The sequence below is a fragment of the Rhinolophus ferrumequinum genome, chromosome 6, assembly GCF_004115265.2.
Source record: "Rhinolophus ferrumequinum isolate MPI-CBG mRhiFer1 chromosome 6, mRhiFer1_v1.p, whole genome shotgun sequence".
Lineage (NCBI taxonomy): Eukaryota > Metazoa > Chordata > Mammalia > Chiroptera > Rhinolophidae > Rhinolophus > Rhinolophus ferrumequinum.
Window position 1 is genome coordinate 23,276,219 of NC_046289.1, and position 23,908 is coordinate 23,300,126.

General features: G+C 48.3%; 1 protein-coding gene across 3 annotated transcripts in view; it reads right to left on the bottom strand.

Moving 5' to 3' along the window:
* JDP2 (Jun dimerization protein 2) overlaps positions 1–20,404 on the bottom strand; it is a 39,439-nt gene extending 19,035 nt beyond the window's left edge. Inside the window, exons 1-2 of one of the 3 annotated variants that reach the window (XM_033109379.1) lie at positions 20,262–20,404; positions 9,998–10,221 (exon numbers count right to left, since the gene is read on the bottom strand). In XM_033109379.1, coding sequence (XP_032965270.1) covers positions 9,998–10,198 — 201 coding nt within the window. In that variant the 5' untranslated portion in view covers positions 10,199–10,221; positions 20,262–20,404. Of the gene's footprint in view, positions 1–9,997; positions 10,222–19,507; positions 19,740–19,863; positions 20,012–20,261 lie in introns of those variants that run through there. The other 2 variants (XM_033109377.1, XM_033109378.1) reach the window with 2 other exon arrangements.
* Positions 20,405–23,908: the final 3,504 nt, after the last annotated feature.

Genomic DNA, 23,908 nt, shown 5'->3' on the forward strand with positions numbered 1-23,908 from the left:
ACTAGATAAAGGCGGTACTTTATTAAGGGAATCACAGTTGTATTATATACTTATTACAGTCTTTCACTGAGAACAATACGTTGTTTGTGGCTGATGCAAAACCTTTACCTCAGACGTCAAGGGGGACAGTTGCACGTTCCTGACAGCCTCAGGATCCAGATTATTCCTGTCTTATGTTTTCCTTGCACACACAGATCAATAGTTACAAAGAGTGCATTTGTATACACATACACACACACGCACATGCACACATACACACATAGTCACGCGTTGCATAACGATGTTTTGGTCAATGATGGATCACATCTACGACTGTGGTCCCATGAGATTCTAATGGAGCTGAAAACTTCCTATCGCCTGGTGGCATCATAGCTGTCATAACATCGTAGCACAATGCATTACTCATGTGTTTGTGGTGATGCTTGTGAAAACGAACCTGCTGCACTGCCAGTCATATAAAAATATAGCACATACAATTATGTACAGTATGTAACACTTGAGAATGATAACAAACGACTACGTTACTGGTGTACGTATGTACTATACTAAACTTTTTATCATTATTTTAGTGTACACTTTCTATTTATAAAAAAAAAATTTGCTGTAAAACAGTATGTCATGTTACTGCAGCAGCAGCCTCGTCCACTTTGCATTTACCGCGTCACTTGATTGCATCCTTGTTTTTCTCGTGCTTGATTTCATCTAGTTTTGTACAGAAACATGCTATACAGGCTTGTAGCCTAGAAGCAGTAGGTTGTACCAGAGAGCCTTGGTATGTATAATGGCAATACCACCTAGATTTGTATAAGTGTACTCTGTGATGTTTGTTCAATGACAAGGTCACCTAATGATGCATTTCTCAGAACGTGTCCCTGTCGTTTAACAGCACATGACATATTATTTACATGTATATGTAAATAATGTTTTGCCAGCTTGCCTTGCACTCAAGATGCTCTTCAGTTAAAGAGAAGTAGCAGGAAGAGCTTTGTTCGGAAGTCTGTGCAAAACAGATTAACCTGACACCAAAGGTCACCTTGCTGGTACTCTCCAAGGTGTTAGATTTGAGGACTAAAAGGCATGAGCAAGTGTGTGAATCTTGCCTTTTGAAACACAGAAAAGATAAAATTATGCTTTAAAAATGAGACCCTGGAAAGTTACTTAATCTCTCTGAGCCTCCATTCCCTAACAATCAATAGTACTAATACCACCTACCTCTGAACAGATCAAAGGAGATATGTCTCCAAAGGCAGTTTGCAAACAATAAGGTGCTTTGCTTGTGTGAACCTTCTGTCCTGAACCCAGATATCCTCACTCTTTCAAAGACCTGGGCCGGTTTATACTGTACAGACCAAGGATTTCAACCAATGGCTACAGCCTAGAACCACCTGTGGCCCCACCCAGGCCAATTGAATCAGAATCTCTGGGCTCCACATCAATATTTTTTAAAATGCTCCCCAGGGGACTCTAAAGATTAGCCAGGATTACTCCATATTTCCTCCTGAGTTCCACAAAAAATCCTGCCAAATGGCTCTCATTGCTTCTGGATGGCCACTAGCAATAAAAAGGAAAGAGGAGAAAATGCCCTTAACCAGATCCCTGCTTTTTCACTGCTGTTGGCCTGACAGGGAGTTTTAATATTAGGTTGGTGCAAAAGTAATTGCGGTTTTTGCAATTATTTTTAACCTTTTAAACTGCAATTACCTTTGCACCAACCTAACAACGATAACTACTAACTCTGGAGCACCAATACATGCTGGGTGATTTACAAACATTATCCCTTTTCATCCTCCCCATACCTCTGTGAGGTAGACATCATTCTTTCCCCTTTTTAAAACAGCTTTATCGAGATATAATTCACACATACCACACAATTCGCCCGCTTAAAGTACACAATTCAACAGCTTTTCGTACATTCAGAGTTGTGCAACTATCACCACAATCAATTTTAGAACATTTTCATCACCTCCAAAAGAAACCCCATACCCCTTAGCTATCATACCTACCCTCTTCTCTCATCAATCCCAGCCCCAGGTACCAGGGAGCTGGTTGTCCTTCCTGACTCTATGGATTGGCTTATTCTGGACATTTCACCTCAATGGTATCCTGCAATATGTGGTCCTTTGTGACTGGCTTCTTTCACTTCACACAGTGTTTTCAAGGTTCATGCATGTTGTAGCAAGTATCAGTACTTTATTCCTTTTTATGGCCAAATAATATTCCATGGTATGGATACACATCATATTTTGTCTGTCCGTTCATCAACCAATAGATAGTTGGGTTGTTTCCACTTTTGAGATATTATAAGTAATACTGCTATGAACATTCATGCACAAATTTTTGTGTATAGTCCCCTTTCTATTGGGTATATCTATACGTAGAAATGGAACTGCTTTGTCAGATGGTATGGGTCTATGTTTCGCCTTTTGAGGAGCTGCCAAACTGTTTTCTAAAATGGCTGCACCATTCCATTCCCACTGGCAGTTTACCAGGATTGCCATCTCTCCTTGAGCTCACTAACACTTGTTATTATCTGTCTTTTTATTATAGTTATTCTAGTGGGTGTGAAGCACTATCTCACTCTGGTTTTCATTTTCATTTCTTCGATGGCTGATGACGCTGAGCATCTTTTCATGTATTTATTAGCCAATCATATGTCTACTTTGGAGAAATGTGCATCGAGATACTTTGCTCATTTTTAAATTGGATGATTTGTGTTTTTGTTATTGAGTTTAATAGTACTTTATATATTCTAGCTACAAGTCCCTTGTCAGATCCATAATTTGCAAAAATGTTCTTTCATTCTGTGGATTGTCTTTTTACTTTGTGTCCTTGGAAGCACAAAGTTTTTCATTTTGATGATGTCCAATTTATCTATTTTTTTGTTGTTGTTGTTGCTTGTGGCTTTGGTGTCATATTGAATCCAAGGTCACAAAGATTTATTGCTGTTTTCTTCTAAGAGTTTGCAGGTTTAGCTCTGACATTAGGTCTATGATCCATTTTGAGTTAATTTTTGTGTATGTTATGAGATAGAGTCTCTTTCCCTCCATTTTTACAACAGAGAAAATTAAAGATCGAATGTTTAGTAACCTTTCCAGACCTAAACTGTTCCAGTGCAGTGGTCCTGCTTTGCTCCACTGCTTCCCAAGAGCCAAGGTTTTTATTGGTGGTGGTGGGAGGGAGGGTGGTGGTTAGAAGCAAACTCCAGAGGAGCTTGCCACCAAGAACATGCACGTGCACTATGCTTAGTAAAGGGGACCCTGCAGCCACACAGCAGAGCCCAGTCAACGAGCCCTAACATAGGGCAGGATGTGCATAGCCTCGAGGGGTTGCAAAACCCAGAGAAGGCCTGTTACCTCACTCCCAGCACCTTCGCAGCCTGCCTGAATCTGCCCAAATGTCCTCCCAGGTCACTGAGCTCTATCCTCAGGCCTGGTTGTCTTGTGTCTTTGGGCATAGAGGGGAGAGAGACGTGCTGGCTCCCGAGTTGTTTAGCCAAAGGAGCCTCATGTGTGTGAGGCCTGTTTCCCAGCTCCGAGTCCATATTGCCAGTGGATCTGAGCATGCCAAAGCAAGATGACCAGCACGGACACAAGAGGCCACTTCGCAGGGCTGTTAAAAAAGTGATGGTTCATGGAAATTCAGCAATGACCTTAACATCACAGGAAACAAGACAAGGGGTCACACACGGCAGCTTAGGGGAAACCAGAGGGCTGGAGGGCCTGCTCATCTATAGTCTGTGACGGCAACCGCGATCCAGGCTACAGCTAAACTGTATAAACAACCACAAATAGGAAGATCTGCTCGCTTCCCTGAAACCTAGGTCACGGGCACAACACACTGGAAAGGCCACTCCTGTCAGAATCGGTAGTGTCATTCACTGCCAGTGGACTCAGTCCTACTACAGATCATTTATAGACGCAATGCGCTGTAGGCAAGGTCGTCTTTGCACACAGTGCTGCGCTGAATCTTCACGATGAAACTAGGCCTTTTAGTTTCCTCCTTTTATAGATGAACAAGTGATGCTCAGAAAGACCGGCTGACTTGTCGAAGGTTGTATAGGGAGTGAGCAAAGGAGCCAGACTTTGAACCCAGAAGCTTGAACCCAAGCCCAGAGCTCTTCCCAGGCCCTAGATGCAGCCCCTCTGGATAGGAAGCCAGGATGGTGCCCTGCTCCAAGACACCTGGGCACCTTCGAACACTCAGGCCACTCACCAGCTCCAAGGACAAAACACCCTCAAGGAAATGAAAGCCCAAGGAACAATTTTTGAATCAATATAAAAACTAATTTGCATAATTGACACATTTGAAAAGTGAATCATAGTCATGTCTTCCATTTCTTGTGTATCGTAGTAAGTGCCAGGCATTATGAGAAACACTTCAACTGCATTAGTTCATTTAATCATCACAGCAACACTTAGAGGTAGGAACTAGTATTACTCCCGTCTTAAGACAGAGGCTCTGAAAAGGCAGCACGGAACTCCCTGAACTTTTCAGACGTATCTGATTTCTGCTAAGAACATACAGATCCAGCTACGTCCCCACCACCAGCTCTCCAAGGGACCCCATGCTAGGATGACAGCAGGTGTGACCAACCTATGAAGTTAAATAAGAGCTTCAAAACCCCTGTGAATGTTCGGGAGATGGTACCAAAAAGACAATATCACAGGGACCAATGTTAAACACAGTCATGGCTGCTTTTAGCTAGCACTCATTTCTTCTCAAATTAAACTATTAAAGGGAAAAGAAAGCTAACAGCTTTTTAAAATGTGCTAACAAAGTGACAGCACTAAAATGGAAATTCAGGCTTTCAAAGACAAGTCAGGAGATTCTGTTCCAAGAAGGGACAGATTGGATCTCTCTGCCAAATAAGTATGAGACTGAAAAGGCGTCTGAGTCAGGGGGAAGAAGGCCAATGCTGTTCCAAGGAGCCACAAATTAAAAGCCAATTATGCAAGGCTTGCTAAAAAATGTCAGTGGGCTGCCTTTATGTTTTAAATCACTAAAAACACAAGCATGTTTACAGCAACATTTACCCAGCACATCAGCTGGTTGCGGGCAACTTTTTATGCTCAGGCTAAACATGGGTGTACACTTTGGTCTTTTGGGGAACAAACTCTGGGAAGTCCACCTGTGGCTGAGCGTGAACACACGTTCCAAGGCCACCACCCTACAGTCCACAGATTCCAATCACATGTCATCCAAAGGGGAAAACTTTCTAAATGTCATCCAGAGTCCCTGGCGAAACTGGGGAATGACCAGTGTGAAATCCACAAACAGCGAATTCTTCTCTCCTGTTCTGAAGATGGCGAGGATATGGATCCAGGCACATGCACACACTGACTCCTCAAGGTGACACCCCGCATGCTTCCTGACAAGGATCAGAAGAGCCTGGGAAGACGTCTAATAAGACGTTACAGTCATTCCTGAGCTGGATTCTGCCCTCAGAGGTTCTATGCCCGTGGGCCTGGGGTGGGGTCTGGAAACCTGTATTTAGAAGAAGTTTTCCAAGTGGTTTTAATGATCAGCCAAGTTTGGGAATGGTTGATTTGATTTTCATCGTGTTCTCTTTTTTCCTGCCTGAAGTTGCTTGAGTTCAGAAACAGAACAAATGGACAATGCTTGGAGGTAAGAACTGAGAGAGACAGAAATCAAGGGACAGGAAAGTTTAAGTGACTTTTGAAGCTGACATAGCTAATTAATGTTCAAACCAACAAGCATGTATGAAACATACAATCTACACAAGGCACAGCACACAGTCTGGCTGGGTGTAAGGCAACAGGGGGAGGTAGGGACTGGGGTAAACTAAAGGCCGCATGCTAACACAGCGAGCATCTGCCACTCAGCTCCAGCTTCTGGTTGCATATAAGGGTGTGGGCCTAGAGTGGCCAGATATTCTGGTTTTTTAAAAGAAGCCAGAAAGTTCACATTTCCTGGCTTTTAAATATAGCAACTCATTCAATCAAAAAAAGAAAAAGAAAAAACCACACTGTGGGGGCCAAATGAGATTCATCTGTAGGCTGACTCCTGCCCATGGAATGACAGTTGCAGCCTCTTTCCTAAAAGGTCATCCAATCCAACCACCTTTGAACTTGAGTCCCCTCTAGAGCCTTGCAGAGTGGCACAGAGGTTGAGGGGTCTCATCAGCAGGTGGTTAAGTAAGTGCTTGGCATGTGTATGTGGGTGCAAAGGTGGGGTGTGGGGTTCTGGCCTCCTCCACTCCCCACTGGAAATGCATTCCAGGCCCAGAGGCAGGGTGTGGCCTCTGCAGCCACAGCAGCCCACTCAGAGATGACCCAGGAAGGACCACAAGCTTTAGGCCAACTAGTTGGTTGAGGAGTCCAGATGGAAGGGGCTACAGAATGAAAAGTGTAGGAAGGAAAGCTCTAGAGAAAGCCAGAGAGCAAAGCTGTCTTGAAAAGGAATATTGGAAAGGAAAGAAGAACAAAGAGCAAGAAAGATGCATGGACTCCAAAAATCCTATAAGATGGAATATAGCATCCCCAGATTCTAGCCAGCTGTCAACATCAGAAGTCTAGCCACTTACTATCGCTTGGTCTGCTTAATTTTTCTTCACATTACTAACTACCACCTGACCATTTATATTGTATATTGATTTGCTTATTTTTATTTCTGGATGCCCCCAGTATAATATACAGCTCCAAGAGAAGGGGAGTTTGTCTACTTTGTTTATGGTTCAGTTCCTAGTGTTTGGCACAGTACCTGGCACCCATAGTAGGTGCTTAGCAAATATCTGTTGGACAAATGGACTACAGGCAAGCAATTGGCACAAGAACAGTTTAGCATTATGTGTCAAACACATAATAACCATATCAGCACAAAGCACATTATCATTTACAAACCCTGTCATTTAATTCCTCCAGTTTTCTTTTCCCAAACTGCTTCATGTGTTTGGACGTGGCCCAAGAGACTGCTGGCCTCTGCAAGGCAGGCAGCCCAAGGGCCTCCTTGGACAGAGCTGCCCACACGGCCCACCTCTCCAGGGCCCGGGAAATGACGCGGCTGCAGAATTGCAGGGCTTAGCACTAATTGGACCATGTCATCAACATGATCCAGTGTTCTGGGGCCAAGTTTCATTCCACCCCACCTCCTTCCCCAGCCTGACAGAGAGGCAACCACAGCATAAGGTGAAGGCTTCGACTCTAAAAGTTAGCTTCCCAGCTGCATGACCTTGGACCTCCCCAAGCCTTGTTAACCTCATCCATCATGTGGGCATAAGAGTAAAAGCAGTAATAACGTAATTACCTCAAAGGGTTCCTGTGCGAGTTCAATGAGATATTTCATAAAGAGCATCCAGCGCTGAGCCTGGTGCTTGGCTCAGTGCCGCTGAGACATGGCTATCACAGTAGCAGCGTCATCATACCACAGGCCCCGCCCCACCACAGGCCCCGCCCCGCAGCTCTGCCACTTTCTAGCCTGAGGAACCTAACCTCCTCTTCCCTGGACCTCAAATTCCTCTTCTCTAAAATGGGGAGAACTCGGTCACCAGGATCAGGTAAGGAATAAATGAGATCATGCGTTTTAAACACTTAGCATAGGGCCTGGTACATAGTAAATGCATCATAAATGTGAGCTAGTATCTTACTATAATTCAAACTATAAAACAAACTTTTTTTTTTTAACAAACTTTTACTAGTCTAAAATGCCGATGTGAAAAATCCACCAAAGGCCATTTGCCATATGCAAATAAATCTTCGGGATATAAGGTTCTGCAGCAGCAAGTTTCTCTCCCTACACGCTTTATTTTCTAGTTGCTCTAAGAATGAGCTCCCCACCCACCCACCCACCTTGGGTCTGACCTAGGAAGCATTTGGAGGTCAGTGCCCAGTGCAGAGCTGACCTTACTCCACGCAGACACAATCTCCCCGCTCCACCTGCCTCTTCGCCCCCACAATGCTGCAGTCTGACAGGAGGGAGAGCACATGCAAATATGCCCTAAAAACGGCTTGTTATTTTCACCGCCTGGATGGCGTGCGTTTGTGGGTGCCTGTGAAGACAGCACGTCACTGTCAGGTACAGGGCATATGCCACCAATTTGGGGGAGGCTGTGAAATGTAAAAATACCCAACGCAAATAAAGGCTCCCCGCCCGCCAAGAAAAAGGAAAGCTCCTCCAGCGCCTTTTCCTGAGGGAAGAGGTGGTAACTCCGCCCCCCAGGCAAAGCCCTACTGGGCCAGCCCCGACCCAGGTTCTTCATCAACTCCGGAGCCTCAGCTACTGGTTTTAAATGACAATTGTACTGTGGAGTGACCCAGAAACAGGTGCTTTCAAGTTATGGGCCTGGGAAGGTGAATAGCAAAGAACTAAAGGCAAGGGCCCTCCATAAAGAAAAGAGAACACTAAGCCAGAAGTGCTATTGACAGCGCCACGATTACAAAATCAATTCAGAACAATATAATTACCGTCAACTCTCGTCTGGAAGTCAACAGTCTTTAATGGCCATTTACACTGCCCCTGATCCAGGTGCCTCCAGTGCAAATGTCTACAGTAGGGGCTGAGCAGTTAAGGGAAATGAAGGCAGCTGGGGTAACAAAAGCAAAACCAACCACGCAAACCAAAGCAAGAATAGTAGGGAGGTGGGGTGGGGGCTGTGGCAAACTGGAGAGAGGAAAGGAGTGAGGGGCTCTCTCCAGTCCATGGTGCTATTGTCATGCCCGAACAGGGCACGGTGTGACTAGGTGTTCCAATTTTTTAATCAAAGATTAAAATCCATATTTTCAAGTGAAATGTTGGTTCAAGTTTCTTTTAAAACTCTGTGCAGGCCAAACAAAACACATCTGAGAGCCAGATCCAGCTCACAAATGGCCAGTTTGCCACCCCAGCCAAGCCCCCCAGCAGGCCTTCTTTGCAGTTTTTATGGTTCTCCCGGGGGGAGGAAGGGCAGAGCAGTAGTTGTATAATATACCCAACTCTCCCCTACGGTACCCAGACACCTTTCTCCACTCAAGAGCCAGCCCTCGGAGGAATGTCCAGGAATGTCCAGCCCTCTGAGCTCCATCCTAAAGCATGAGCCCCCACCAGGCACACGGTTCCCGGTGACTGCTCCCTCGTCACAGCTGCCAAACACTGATGCTCGGCTGCTTCCCACATCCTCCCCTCCACCCCAGCCCCCAGCCACCTCTCCACCACCCACCACCGGCTCCTTCTCCCTTCCAGGTGGGCCGCTATCCTGTCAGGCCTCTGAAGCAATGGCCCTGCTGGGAACTTCAAGCCTTTGGACCAATCGCCAAGCCTGGGGAAGTGGCTCAGCACTGATGCTCACCGGAGCTGGGGACTTCTGCTTCTCACCAGTCCCCAGGGAAAAGCAGCTCTTCTGCAAGTAAAGCTTGTGAGAGCTACAGCTGCCAGGGACCTGAGGAAGGACTGCTCCACATGTGGGGCCCCTGCAAACATCATCTAAGGCAGACTGTTACGAGTGGCTGAGGCCATGCCCAGCTCTGGGAGGCCACATTCCCCTTCCTGCAAGTTCCCACGTTCAGCTCCAGTCTGGGGCCAAGAGGGTTCGAGCAATGACGTGACTAATGATTATTTTTAAAGATAACCCAATATTGGTATTCTCTTGTATACTTTTCAAAGTGCGTGTACCGTTGCATTACCTCCCCTGGTCCTCCCAACACCCCAGAGAGATTGCCAATATATTATTATTCATTACTGTCATTAATCACTCTTCCCTTGCCCTTCAAAGAACCAGAGACAGGTTCAGCATCCTGTCCTAGCCTCGGACTTCTCAAACTTTAACGTGTCCTTGAATTCCCCAGGGGAGCTTATCAGAATTTAGATTCTGAGTCAGAAGGTCCGGGGGTGGGGGGCTGAATTCTGCATTTTTAACAAGCCATGAGGTGACATGGATGCTACTGGACCTCAGACCCCATGCTGAACAGCAATACTTAGGTCACACAGTGAGTGCAGGGCTAGGCCTGGGACTCTGACCCAGGCATCCTCCCCTTGGCTTCGGCCTGGGAGAACAAGGCTAGCTCACCTCACTTTTCACGGGTTGGGGCCTCTTGCCCAATTTCACCTCCAGGAAGTGCAAAGGGGCGATCATGGCCCCAATGTTGCGGATGTCGGCGTATTTCAGCTCCTCTGCAGTCAGAGCCGAGCTGGGGAGTCCAGTCAGGGGGCCCAGCCCTGGCAGAGAGCCCGCAGTCACGGAAGGGTCCGGGATCTGCCCAGGCATCATAGCAGGAGGAGCAGCAGTCCAGCCTGGAGGGGGTGGGAGAAGAGCAGGACAAGCGCTGTCAGCCAGAAGAGGTGCCATGAGGGGCTTAGGCCCCGTGTCTTGCCAGGACCTCATCCTTTCACCAACGTCCCCCTGAACCCCTTCCCGACCCAGTTGCTCTTCCTGCCATTAAGTCCATGCTGTCATAAAGAAACGTGATTACCTAATTCACACCAAGGTTATCCCTGCCACTTAAGGTAATACTCAGCCCAACCGTACGCCACATGGAGTCAGCATTCGCTATGTGCTTGGCACTGCGTAATCCTTGCATTCGCACCATAAGACCAGGTTAGTGCCCATTACGCAGAGGAAGAAGCCGAGGCTTAGAAAGCTAACTCGTTCAAGACTGTACAGTTAAAACTGGAGAAGGTGGGATTGAAATCGAAATGTACTGCCTCAAGAGAACGGATTACTATAACGGTGGAATCTCAAGCACCTTTGCACCTGTTTTAGAGAGAGCTATTTTTGGTCTGGCATGCTGCCTCCCCTCAAATCACACATCCCGTTCTGCATACTTGTTAAGACACCCTGAATATGAAATGAAACAAATTGAAGCTAAAGTTGAGTGTGTGTGTAAATGTGTGTATCTGGTATCTGTGAGGAAAAGACTGAGGCAAAGGAAAGGAATTAATTAGAATGTGCTTTCCCAGTGGAGCCCAGTACCAGAAAAGTCCTCCGGGGTCTCCTGTTTCTCAAAAGCAAACACATATTCTGGCTCTGCCAGACCTAGAAAGTTTGCAAGGGAAGACAGATTCAGGCATGAAAGAAAGACATAAATTAGACAGGTCAACGCCAAGAGAATTGTTATTTTTTTCCTTCTTTTTAGGGGGAGAAGCTCATAGATAAGAAATGGTCACTTTAAGGTACAGATGCAATGCAGAAAGCTTGTCAGCCAGTAAACCCAGACTTATCTGGTCCCTTACAGGGATCCCATCCATCCATCCATCCATCCATCCATCCATCCATCCATCCATCATCCATCCATCCATCCATCATCCATCCATCCAATTATTGACCACCTTCTATGAGCGAGGAGGCACGGAGAATATGGGGATCAAATGTACAGCCTTGGCTTCTAAGCAGCTTTGTAAGTAGCGTTTTAGTACAAAGCTGTTTCTGGATTCCAGTCCTGTAAAGAAAATAATTTCTCCCCCTTCTCACCTCTTTGCATGAGGCCATAAAATCAAAACCTCAACTGTCTTAGAAATCCTGAGGGAGAAACTTTGGCCTAGCCTTCCGTCTTCACCTGTCTCTCCCCATGGAGAGGGATGTATTTGGCGAGACAGGAGAGAGATGTCATCCATTGGACCACACTTCTCTGTGGGGCAGAGTTCATGTGCTCATATGGCCACACTGTCTTGGACTCTCTCACCCATGAGAGTGGCCCTGGAGGGTGACCCACAACCCCCTGCCCTCACTCAGGTTCTCAGGTCTAGATTTCAAGAGAGGTGCATATCAGGGAACCTGTTTGGGCCACAAGTGCACCCCACATTCTCCATCGCCATTTCACTTTCAAAGGTGAAATTTAGTTCCCTAGTCAATCCTGTGTCCCTTTCTCAATAGGTTCTGCACTCTGGGGAGAAAGGCATGTGAGTGATTTGCACCCTCAAACCACAAAGGTTTCCACTGGACCTCACTTTAACGAAGTGAGGTGCTTGTGAGAAACAGTGGGTCTATCATTTCATCGTCAGCACACTGGCCCTATCTGTCCATGAAGTTATTTGCACATAGCTCCCTGCTTTGAACCAAGTTTACACTGGGTGCTCCAGGCTCTTTCATCTATGCTGTATCTGCTCTTCCTTCCATACCTGGTCCCTCAGGCCCTCCCTCCCACCCCACATCCTTTCTCCCCCTCCTTAGCACCCAGTGTCCCCCAGGCCATCTTAGAAAAGGATCTGAGATTCATTCACGCCAAGTTATAGTGTTAGAGCTGGAAGACGCCCCGTGCTTATCTAAACCACATCCTCATTTTGCACATGAGTAAACTGAAGCTCAGAAAGGTTAAATGATTTACCCAAGGTCACACAGCTAGAGAGGGAAAGAGCCAGGGCTAGGTTTCTGGTCCCTGGATTTTAGAACCAAAGCTTTCTCAGCCTGCCCTTTGTTTCCCCTCCGGTCCCCAAGAGGTGTTAAGGTAGAAGGAATGACCTTCTAAGAGTAGACTTGCAGATACAAGCCCATAGTGGAGGCTCATTCTCTTGCACAAAGGACCCTCTACTCTGCTTCCCATAAAGATCCAGGTTTAGGAAGTGCCCTGAATAACCTCATGGCAGCCAGGACGGGAGCCCAGACATAGAAATGGCCCCCGAGATGTGTCACATGGGATTGGCCAATGTGCTATGACCCTCCCTCCCCCTGAGCTGGACTTGAGTCCAGGGTCAGCGAGAGAGTTATCCCCTCCACCTTCCGGAGCTGGGTCTGCAATGCAGAGAAAGCTGCAGGATGCCTCACCAGGAGGCTGCTCCAGGGAAAACCAGAAAAGGGCCAGTGTGAGGACTCATTCCTGTGTAGCAAAATGATGCCTGGGCCCAGTCACGTGGACACTCAGCAGGCAAAGGGGGTGATTTCAGGCCACCTGAATCAAACGGACAAAGGAAACACATCTCTTTCTCAGGAGAGGAGAAAACCCTACAAAATCCCCTCTTTTAGACCTGCACTGATGCTACAAGCAGTCAGAGACCCCCAAAAGGATGCTTAACTGAGCTCCTCAAAACACAGGAGATGGGAGGCTGAAAAATGCTCTGCGCCTGGTGCTTCAGCTGAACACACATCCCGGACAGAGGCTGGGGTGCCACACCCCAGGTACGAAGCGAAGCAAAAATACAGAGCAAAATCCCCTCCTTGGCCAAAAGCCCCAGAACCTCCCTAAACTGGAAGAACCTATTCCCGTGTGGCAAAATGTGCCACGTGGCCACTCAGCCAGTGGAGGGGAGATTTCAGGGGGCAAGGAGCAGTCATGGCTGGTTATTGCCCCATACGACCCCGTGCTTAGCATCATTTCAGGCACTTTAAAAAAAGGGTAATCGACAAATACTTATTGAATTAATAAATAAATGAATGAATAAACGAACAAATGATAACAAATTCATGGTAGAGCAAAACTCAGCGAGCAGGGTGAGCATCTGTCTCTGGAATTTTAGATGCTTATTATCTACCTCCAGATTATTCGTTCCCACAGTAGACCCCAAGAAAAATACTCCAGAGACTTCTGTGTGTGTTTCCCCGCCTAAGCCATCTCTGAGAGATGGAAGCCAGACCCCACTCTATTCCGGGAATGATAGGCTCAGCTTGCGGCTTCTGTTTATTTTCATACAGATGGTATAAATGAGACACTAACAAATGATCCCAAAATATCTGCTACTGTGCAGCCCCCCCCCCCACCAAGAGGAGTAACCACCCCCTGGGAGCAGCAGCGCCATAAATTCTTGCCATTCCTGCTTCCCTGTGAACCCATCCCAACGACAAGCCTCACTCAGGGCATCAGGCTCCAGGCTCTCCTCTGCAGAAGCAAAAATCTCCCTCTTCCCCCTACCCCCTACCACAAGGGCGCCCCTAACTGCTCAAATACAAACCACAAAGTCCTTAACACATGCCATTCCTAGGAGACAACCACAACAGCTGACATTCACCAGCGAGAAGTCATCCTAACCAGCTCGGGTGGGGGGGAGGGGGGCAGAAGATGGAGGAGGTGGATCGGCTGCCTTTCATAATTGGATCCTCATTAACTGGAAAGAGCTGGCTAACGATCCAAGGCTGAAAGGCAACTTTGGTGATTGGAAAAATAAAAACAATTTGATGTGATTTAGGGATCTATAAAAAGGGGAGGCGGTCGTGGCAGGGAAGCAATAACATCTAGGAGGAATTTACCCACTTCAAGGAAGACATAGGAAAGATGACAAGAGGTGAAATCATCTCCCCAACTGTTTGTTCCATACGGAAACAATTTAGTAGGGAAAGGAGAACTATGCACTAAAAGCTTTAGGGGAAGAACCCAGAGGTTTTTTCCCCTTCAGGGCCCAGGAGGTCCAAAAGGAAGATAAACACCCTCCATGTCTCCATTAGTAACGAGGATGCATAAATAAAGAGCAAGCGCTATACCCTGGCAGAAGACCAAAACTGGCAAATGAAGCTTGTGCCTCAAAAGGCAGGCCCAGAATCCAAAAACACTTTGGCAATTTGGGACACTGACCAGGAATAACCTGGAATTTAGCCAATGCAGAAAAACTGGGTAATGCACAGATCAAGATGGGACTGACAAGCAAGGCAGGAATAAGAAAGCATTCAGGAGGTCATAGTGGACCCTAAACTATTATTGAGCTGAAGATTATGGGTGATTTCATGCAGCTTCCTCAAAGCTAGCTTAAAAGAAACAGTGACCAGATGGATCCAAGGGGAAAGAACCTGAAGATTTGATACTTATATCTATTCTGACTTCCTCAGGGACTTGTGGTTACACAGTGCTGCCTTGGGGTGCTGCCTTGAACAAGTAGAAGAAAATCCAGGAAACGTTTCAAGTCCAGAACATGGGCCCTATTGGAAGATATTAACATGAAAAATCATTTTAGCCAAAGGGAAAAAAGGTAGAGGTAATTTAAGTTTTTCACTTTTATTTTCTTCTCTTGTTTATTGTATGAAATCTGTAAGGTACCACAATTGTTTTAAATAGGAGTATCTAGAAATAACCATTTTGCTTTAACGGGTCAAACTCATAAAGAGCTATTCTTATTAGAACGTGCCCAAGACTCGGCATCTTCATCTAGAATGGCAAAGACAGAATTAAAAAAAAAAAAAAAAAAAAAAAAAAGACAGGTTAAGAGAAAGCTAGGATCTGCATCATGAACTTTCTGTCCATAGAAACAAAAGCTGAAGGGAGGCTTTAAAATCCCTGGGCTTCTTTCAGAAGGTTAGCTGCCCTCCAGGCAAACAGCTGGCCTGGGCTGGCATCAGGAGCCAGGAACCGTGTGCAAGTGAGTGCAGGCGGCCTAAGGCTGCAAGGCGTGGTGCCAAGAGAAAGTGGAGGTGAATGAGGGCAGGTCAAGGAGCAAGGGAGTTCACAGGGTCAGGCTCCAGGAGTGCTCCTGGGGTGGGAAGTCAAGAGCAGACAGCCTGCAACTGAGAATCAGCACGAGCGGGTGGGAGGTCTTGGGAGCTGGAGACTGGGAAGATTCCCAGAAGGAAAATATGTAGAATATGGGGGAGTTGGGGTGGGGCGGGGGTTGGTACAGTGCAGAAAGATGCCAGGCCAGTGATCACAGAGCACAGAACTACCATGTTTCCCCGAAAATAAGACCTAGCCGGACAATCAGCTCTAATGTGTCTTTTGGAGCAAAAATTAACATAAGACCCAGTATTATATTATATTATATTAGACCTGGTCTTATATTATAGTAAAATAAGACTGGGTCTTATATGTTATATAAGACCTGGTATTATATTATATTATATTATATTATATTATATTATATAAGACCTGATCTTATATTATAGTAAAATAAGACCGGGTCTTATATAATATAATATATAAGTCTTATAGTAAAATGAGACCGGGTCTTATATTAATTTTTGCTCCAAAAGACGCATTAGAGCTGATTGTCCGGATACATCTTATTTTCCGGGAAACACGGTAACTATCATGAATCTTGGAGAATTAAACACCAAACCTGTTCTTGGAGCTAAGGAATTATCTTGGATGATCTCTCTCCTGGAATCTGAAATGATGTAGGTCAGCTAGCTGTGAAAAGACAGAGATCCAGACGGCAAGACGCAAGAGGATGGAGAAAGCACCAAAACTGAGAACAAGGGCAAGCAGCAAAAGCTCCTCTCCAGATGGCTGTCCCAGCTCTGCAAGCAGGAGAAGGAGGCAGGTTAAGGGTGGGAGGTTTGGAGCCAGACTGCCTGAGTGTAAAAACTAGCTCTGCCCCTTACTAGCTTGTGACCTTGGGCAAGTTCCCTAACCGTTCTGTGCCTCACTTTCCTGAGATGTAAAGTGGGGATAATGTTATTTGCCCTGCAAGGGTGCAGAAAGGATTAAATTAGTGAAAACTTGGAAAGTACCTGGAATGGTGCCTGCCCCTAGTAAATGTGAAGTCAGTGTAGCCATGAGGGCCTTCCTTCCTGGAGGGACACTGGTGCTGGATGACCCCTCGAGGTCCTTTCTATATGATTTCCACCTAAAAGTGACCTCCTTTTCCTAAGGCCATGAAGAGGATTCCCCCAAAGGAGTCTCTGCTGTCCCACTCTCTAGCTCTAAACCCCAAGGGGCCAGGACCATCCTGTATCCAGGCAGTTAATGCAGAATAGAATGAAGGGGCCAGGTCAGGGCTGGGTACAAAGGTACAGAAACGAAGCACAGCACCCACCTTTACCTCAGTTTCTCCTAAGGTCTCCTCCATCCTACAGGCCAGAACACAGCTGCATAGATCACTGGCAACAAAGAACCACAACGGGCTGGATTTCTACCCCTGCCTCCAGAAGCAGTGGGCCGGCATCTTCTGTGTCCTTTGATCTACTCTCTCCCTGCACTGCTTCGGAGGGGTCACTCTTCAGATACTCATAAGAAAAACAGAGGTGGTAGGACTCAGGAGAAGCCACCCACACGGCACTGACATGCATGATACCTGCATAGCCGTCCCAGCCATAGAAGAAACTGGAACCTCTCCCCAGGAAAGGTTCTTCCTAGGAGACCAGAGAAATGCTTTTGACAAGGCCCTGCCTGTAAACACGGCTGTCTCCACTGCCTAATGTAGGTACCCAGTGAAGACACATTAAGTCAGTTCTGCCAGGAATCCTTATCCCGAGCAGCAAGAAGCTGGGAAGGCACTGCCCCCCAACAAGCCTCTATCCTCTCTTCCCACATCACCCCCTCTCTGTTCCTTCGTGTCAGGAGTTCACAGTATGATACATTACCCAGACAGACACACAGAGTGTGTGATAAATCCTTCGGCCCTTTTTAAAAATAAATGCCATTGGCCAGCTAAAGCTTTGGCAATGAAGCTCCACAACTGGAATCCCATGGGCTGCAGCAAGAAAACAGACTTAAAAAAAACACCCATAACGGTGGGCTCTGGCTGGGCCCCCCACAGCCAGTAAAGAAACACAGGCTGAAATTCCAACCCTGGGTCGCTAAGGCATTTGTCTCTGCCGAGCTTCGAGAGGCCAAACCACACACACGCACAAGAGTGTACACACACATGCACGCACGCACACACACACACACACACACACACACTCACGCACAGGCACACGGAGCTTGGCAGCCCGTAAGTTCCAGAGCTGGTAACACAAGCCACGGAACCGACTGCCAAGACAAGCAACAGAACGAGCCAGGCCCAGTTTCATTGGCCACCATACGCTGCATATGGCCCGGGACGCAGCCAAAACAGTGTTCTCACCCTCCTCAAAGGCATAGGAGACCCTCTGTTTTCAAACACACCTCCACAGAGCCTTAATTAAAGGAAAATGGAAAAATAACGTGCCTGCTGCTTTCCCCCTGCCTCTATAGGTATATGCACGCACATATTCATACACTCACTCTATTTTTCTCTTCCTCCCATTTCAGTTTCAAACATAATTCATTCACATGGAAAAAAGCAAACTGCATTCTGCAGCAGAAAAGCAGAAAAGAATGTTGCTTGCCCTCAGCCCTGGCTCTGATTGCTCGAGTTGAGCTGGGGCTGAATGAATACAGAGCAAGCCAACCTAGAGTCAGCATTGGCCCCTCTCTTCCAGAGTGGAGCTGGAAACAGAAACACTGGTGCCAGCCCATTGCAACACCAGCAGCCCCACAACAAACAAGGCCTGGAGAGCCTAGCCCTCCTCCTCCTGCCAAGGGTTCTGCAGGTTGGAAAAGATGCCCACACATCCTGCAAACAGGTGGGGGAGGCAGAAGCTGGTGGCTGCAAAAGCTAAGCAGGGAGTGAGTGAGGAGATCCTTGTCTAAATCCTTCCCTAAGGGATACTGTTACCACTTATCAACACATCTCCTTGGAGGTGGCTGCAAACAACCTAGGAGAAAAGTCAGAAGCCTCCAGGTCCATGCTTTCCAGCAGCCCTTCAAATCTCACAGCACCCAGCTCTTCAGGAAGATTCTGGAGCAGCCTGCAGCTCTGAACCAAAGCCAAAGTTGAAGGGGAACAGAAGAGTCTTTGAGAAATCCATCCTCCCTGTTTTAAATAAGGCAAAACCTTAGCCACCCAGAGGCAGGAGAATAGGCCGTGCTTCTCTTCCCTGGTCCTCAGGTTTATGTAAAATCAGAGCCATGCTCACACCTGATACCTGGTTAAACTCTTCCCTAGAAACCTGCAAAGGAAGGTAAGGCAACCAGCCAAGCTGCAACCAGATTTGCTGGAAAGATGAAAGCAACGGGAGGTGTTTTTAAAAACTTTCAGAGAAGAGATTTGGGGAGAAGGGAGATGATAGGTGAACACAGTTCACAGAAAGGCCTTAAAGGACAAGCAGGCACCCAATCATGGTTCAAAGCTTCTGCTGCTCCTCAAACTAAGACCCTGAGGAAAGACTACTAAGGTTTAAACCTGGGTATATACGCCCACAGCCTGCAAGTCCTTTGTGGAGCGACAGACCTGGTCTCATCAGCCCTAAGCACATGTGGTCAGGCCACAGCCAGATGCCCTGGATGCCGGTAGGGAGGGCAGCACACTGGACAAGGGTCAGGCGACCTTGCAAGTGGAGCTGACGTCCCTTCCACCAGCCTCTCCATCTCCAGGCACACGCATGGCCCATCCATCCCTGCAGAAGAGCCAAGGCCTCCCCAGCTTCCCAGCCGCTCCCATTGACTCAGGCAAAGCCTGGGTCTACCACCCCAGGGTCGGGGGTCCAGGCCTTAAGGCCCAAATCTCTCAGCCTCCTCTGAGGGGAGCGGCAGTAAGAGAGCCTTCTAAACTGGGCTGGTCAGGAGAGGAGGAGCTGGTTACCTAGATGAGCCGGCTTGCCTCCTTATGTAACCTGGCTTGGGAGCCGGGGAAACCCAAAGGGGACCCGGGCCGCCCCTAGGCTTCCTCCCAGCCCAGAACCCCGGAGCAATGGCCCTGAAAGAAGCCCTCTTCGTTAGATGGAGAGCCCCAGCCCTTCTCACTACCTCTCCAGGTCCTGAGGGAGCCGCGCTTCCTCCCTGCGAGGTGGGTGGGGGCGGCACCACTCGCCAGCAGGTCCCTGTCATCCCTCCACCACCAGCACCCTGCACCTCCCTGACCTTTCACCCTCCATCTGCACCCCCATAGCCCGTCTTCCCCAGGCAGTTTTCTCCCTACTCACCCGCCTTCCCCGCCGCCCGAAGAGAGCACCTCCCTGCAAACGGACGGGGGAGGAGCGCGCGGGAGGGAGACTGAGGGAGCGCCCTGACTGCCCCAAGAACGGACCGAGCCTCCCGTCCCAGGGCGGGAATCAAAGGAAAGCCACCGGCTCCCAGGCGCTTCGCGGGAGGGGACCGAGCTGCAGCGCTCCTCGCTGGAGCGGCTAGGGGTCCCGGGGCTGCGGGAGCCTCCCCGCGGGGCGGCGGGTTCCGGGGCTCCGCGCGCTCCGCCCGCGCGGGGGCGGTCGTCCCAGGTGCCTGCGGCCCGCGCGCCCCACCCCGCCCGGCCCGGGCGCCCCCAGCGCGCGCTCGCACCCACCGTGCAGAAGCCGCGGGCGGAGGCGGCGCCCCTGGGGCCGGGGCCCCGCTGCAGGCGCCGTGCCCACTCAGCGCCGCTGCCGCTCGGCTGCCGAGCTCCTCCCGGTGCCCAGGCCCGTCCCGGCCCGGGAGCAGCCGCGGCGCCAGCCCCGCCGCCGCTGCAGCGTCCGCCAGCGCCCCCCGTCGCGGCCGCTGAGCGTCCCTCCCGCAGGCTGTGGCGGGCGGCGGGACCGGTTGCATCAGCCCCGGCTATATAGCGGCCCCTGGGCGGCGGGGAGGGGTCGGGAATGCGGAACCCGCCGAGCTGCCAGCTCCAGACGTCAGAGGGGGACGGAGAGGAAGGGAAGGAGGGGACAGGGGAGGAGGGGGGTGTGGATCCGGCGCTTCACACCCACTGACCTTCACCTCCCCCGCCGCCTTTCGCGCCCTCCTCCCGCGGCTCCGCGCGCTCCTCTCCCCGCACTGGCGTCCCCGGCCCCGGCGCGCCAGCCCGGGCTCCATTGCGTGCCCCGGCTCTCCCACCCCGCGGCTCAGGAGCGCGCGAGAAAGCAGGACGCGGCGAGCGGTTATGTAAGAGCATCCCCCGCGCACAGCCACCCGGCGGCCACCCCCACCCCGGAGACGAGCCGCGGCTCCGAGAGAGAAATGAGAAGGCGGCGGCGGGACAAGGCAAAAGCCCCTTGAAGCATAAGCAGCCTATGTTGAACTGTCTTCCTCAGTGCTTAGCGCTTTTTCCCAGAGCGAGAGGATTTCAGCACATTTTCATCCTTGGACACTTCACGACTGAGTCAGTGAGGAAAATGATCTCGCAAGCTGGTTTTTATTTTCCCGTGCAGAAAGATGGGCAGAAGATTAAGGCATATGGGTGCTTCTACCCCCACCTACTAGCCCACCTGGCCACCACAGGGGCCCTTAAGACCCAGGGTGGTTCACTGCAAGAGGCCTGCCCTCCTCAGGGGCTGCAGCCTGAGCCCACCACTTTTTCTTTCTGGATGGCTTGCAGTTTGACCCCTGGGCTTTTTTGTCCCACTCCAGCAGGTTTCTCCTTTCCCCTCATGGACAGAGCAGCCCCAAGCCTCTGCACACTCCAAATGTCCTTCTTCCCCATTACAACTTCCATCCTCATAGAGTGGTAGTAAGGGTGACTCCAGAGGAAATGTGCGCTCCACGGTGCCCTCCAGTATGTAAAGGCCAGAGACACAGAGCCCGCAAGCCCACATGTAGCACCTGAGGCCTTGGCTCCCTGGTTGGCATCTCCTACCTCCAGACATCCTTGGGGCCTCAGCCAACCAATGCCCTACCTTTCTGCCTAAGCCAGATAGGGGTGACAGTGTTTATATTCAGTGACCCTTAACCTCCTTCTCAGTGATATCAGGTCATTACCCACAGAAGAAAGGAAGTGAAAGAAAAAGTTCATGCCTTCTTGGAGTGCAGATGCTCAGAGTGAAAGAGAGGAGACTTGAGACAGATGGGAGCAAATGAGCAAAGCTGAATGAGCATGTCTCTGCAGTATGAATACAATGAGGTTTTATTCTCCTTATCTCTCCAGTTCAGTGAAATCTTTCTGGAAAAGAGGACTGATCTTATGGAGGGAAAGACAGATCGCATCCTGATGACATTGCCTGAACATTTTCACCTTCGGAGTCAGGTCTCTTCCTCAAAACATTGATGTTAGCCAAGTAAAAAGAAAGTAAGGTCCTGAAAGAATCTACAATAGAAAATTAGTAATAATTTGATAGTCTTGTGGAAGAACATGACTCTCAGGCCCAAAAAGGCCAACTACACCTTTACTGCAGTGTAAAGATCAAAGCTGGCTACTATGAAACTGCCTTAGGATGATTCCCCCATGAGACTGACATCTGGACATTTATGTGGAAGAAAACACTGAACAGGGGCAATATTACTTTGTGCATCTTTGTCTGGGACTTTGAATAAACTAAACTGATTTATGTGTGGCGACTAATAATTAGTGTGTGTGCTTAAAGCCAGTCCTCTCCACGGCTTGCTTTGGATGTGGCTGGGCCATTGGTATTCCTCCTGAGCCTTTGCTTTTCCCACAAATGAAACCTACTACAGGAGTGGCACAAAAGGGTAACTTGGAGGCCTTTAGCCCCTCCATTTCCCTATAATGTCCATCAAGTCTCCTTCGTTATTTGATGTTTTTCAATTTTATATAGGATGCTATGTGAACTCAGCTTCAAGACCCCATTTCCGCCACACTGCCCCCCACCAGGCCCCACTACATTGCCATTGCCTCTGGAAGTAGCTGGAGTGAGAGGCCATAAGCTGGTCCATTTATGTAGACATTGGCCTGCTTTTCCCTGCCTTGCTGCATGGAGCTCCTCTACCACTGGTTCGTAGGGATGGACAAGTGACCCAGCCCAAGGCTGTTTGAATTTAGGTTTGCTATCACTTGCAACTAGAAAAGTCCTGATTAATACACGCAGCCCTGGCAAATGGGCTGGGCAGAGAGCGCCATGTATCTCAAGTTAGTCCAATGAGACTAGGAATTTTTTGGATCTGCCAGGTAGAGAAGCTGCCAGAAGCTGGACCTAAAATTGCCAGAAGCTGCCACATGTAGGGGGTCTACCTACTGAAAGTGAAGCTAATGCAAAGAAGAGTAGAGCCAAACAACAAAGGGAAAGAAAGACAGCTCAAGTTCAGATAGCATTGTCTGAGTTCCTGAATCCAGCCATGCCTGACATTCTCCCTACCTCTGGAGTTTTTAATTATAGGAATCAGTAAATTATATCTTACCTAAGGCAGTTTGAATTTAGGTTTCCTATTACTTGCAAGTAGAAAAGTCTTGATTAACACCCTGAGTTTTGCGTCTCTGACTTATTTAGACCATTACGTTTTGAAGCTTAATGGACTTTGATGAATCCCAAGCTCTTTGCAAACAGAAGTGAAACAGCAAGTGAAACAGCAAGGCAAAATAATGAATTCCCCGGATGTGCTCCTCCAATATCAAAGGAAGAAGCGATAGTTCTGAGTAATCAGCTAGTCTTTATACTAGTATTTATTGAAATTCTATTATGTGCTTGTGAGGTACACAATGTTTAAGACATGATTCTTCACCTGTCCCTGCCTCTCACCTGATTAGGTAGAATGACTTGAACAGCAAAACCAAGAGTAACTAAGAGCTAATATGTGCCACAGAGTATCAGCACTGTAGGAGTTTAGACAGGATTGCTGCACGTAGAGAAATCATTAATTGCTGCACTCTCTACTCAAACAGAGCAGACCAAAAATTGCAAACTAATAGTTGGCAGGCTGATTTTGGCTTTGCTGGCTCAACCTTAAATTTTTTTTTTTAACATCAAAGATTTTACACAAAAATCTAAATTTCTAACTTGTCTTGAAAACAATCAGTCAAGCAATGTCATAGTCAAGCTAAGATAGTTTATGCTGCAGTTGCAAACATCCCCAAAACTCCGTGGCTTAACATGAGAAAGGTGTATTTCTCACCCACACAAGACAACTGTGGATTGAGGTGATTGTCTAGGATGTCTGTCCTACAGGTGATGTCTCAGTATTGCACCACCATATCAACAAGTGTATTCATGCTCAGAATGGCAGGGCAGAGAGAGAAGTAGAGATGGCAAGGCACCAGCAATTAAATGTTTCCTCCTGGAGTGACATAAGGCACTTGAGCTTACATTCATTGGCCAAAGCAAGTCATATGGCCTTTCTTAATTTCAAAGAGGAAAAGCAGCTCAATCTTCTGGTACACCACAGAGAAGGGGGCCATGTATTAGTGAACAATCAATAACTGCCATAGCGTGCACTACCTGATGGCAACAAGAGCCTGCAGCCCACTGAAGCTGCTCCCTTGAGTGGGGACTTAAGTCCCAATTTGACAGGGTCTCTCCCCAGCCTGCCAGGTCGTTTACATGGCATGCCTAGCTCCTGGGGGCATTTGATTTTACAGCTTCTGGTGCAGACAAAGGCAATCTCAATGTCAGTCTTTCAGGTGTCCCTGGTGATCCATGGAGTTGTCACCATTTTTTTCAAAAACAGTTGTTTGATTTGCTAATTTTAAAAAA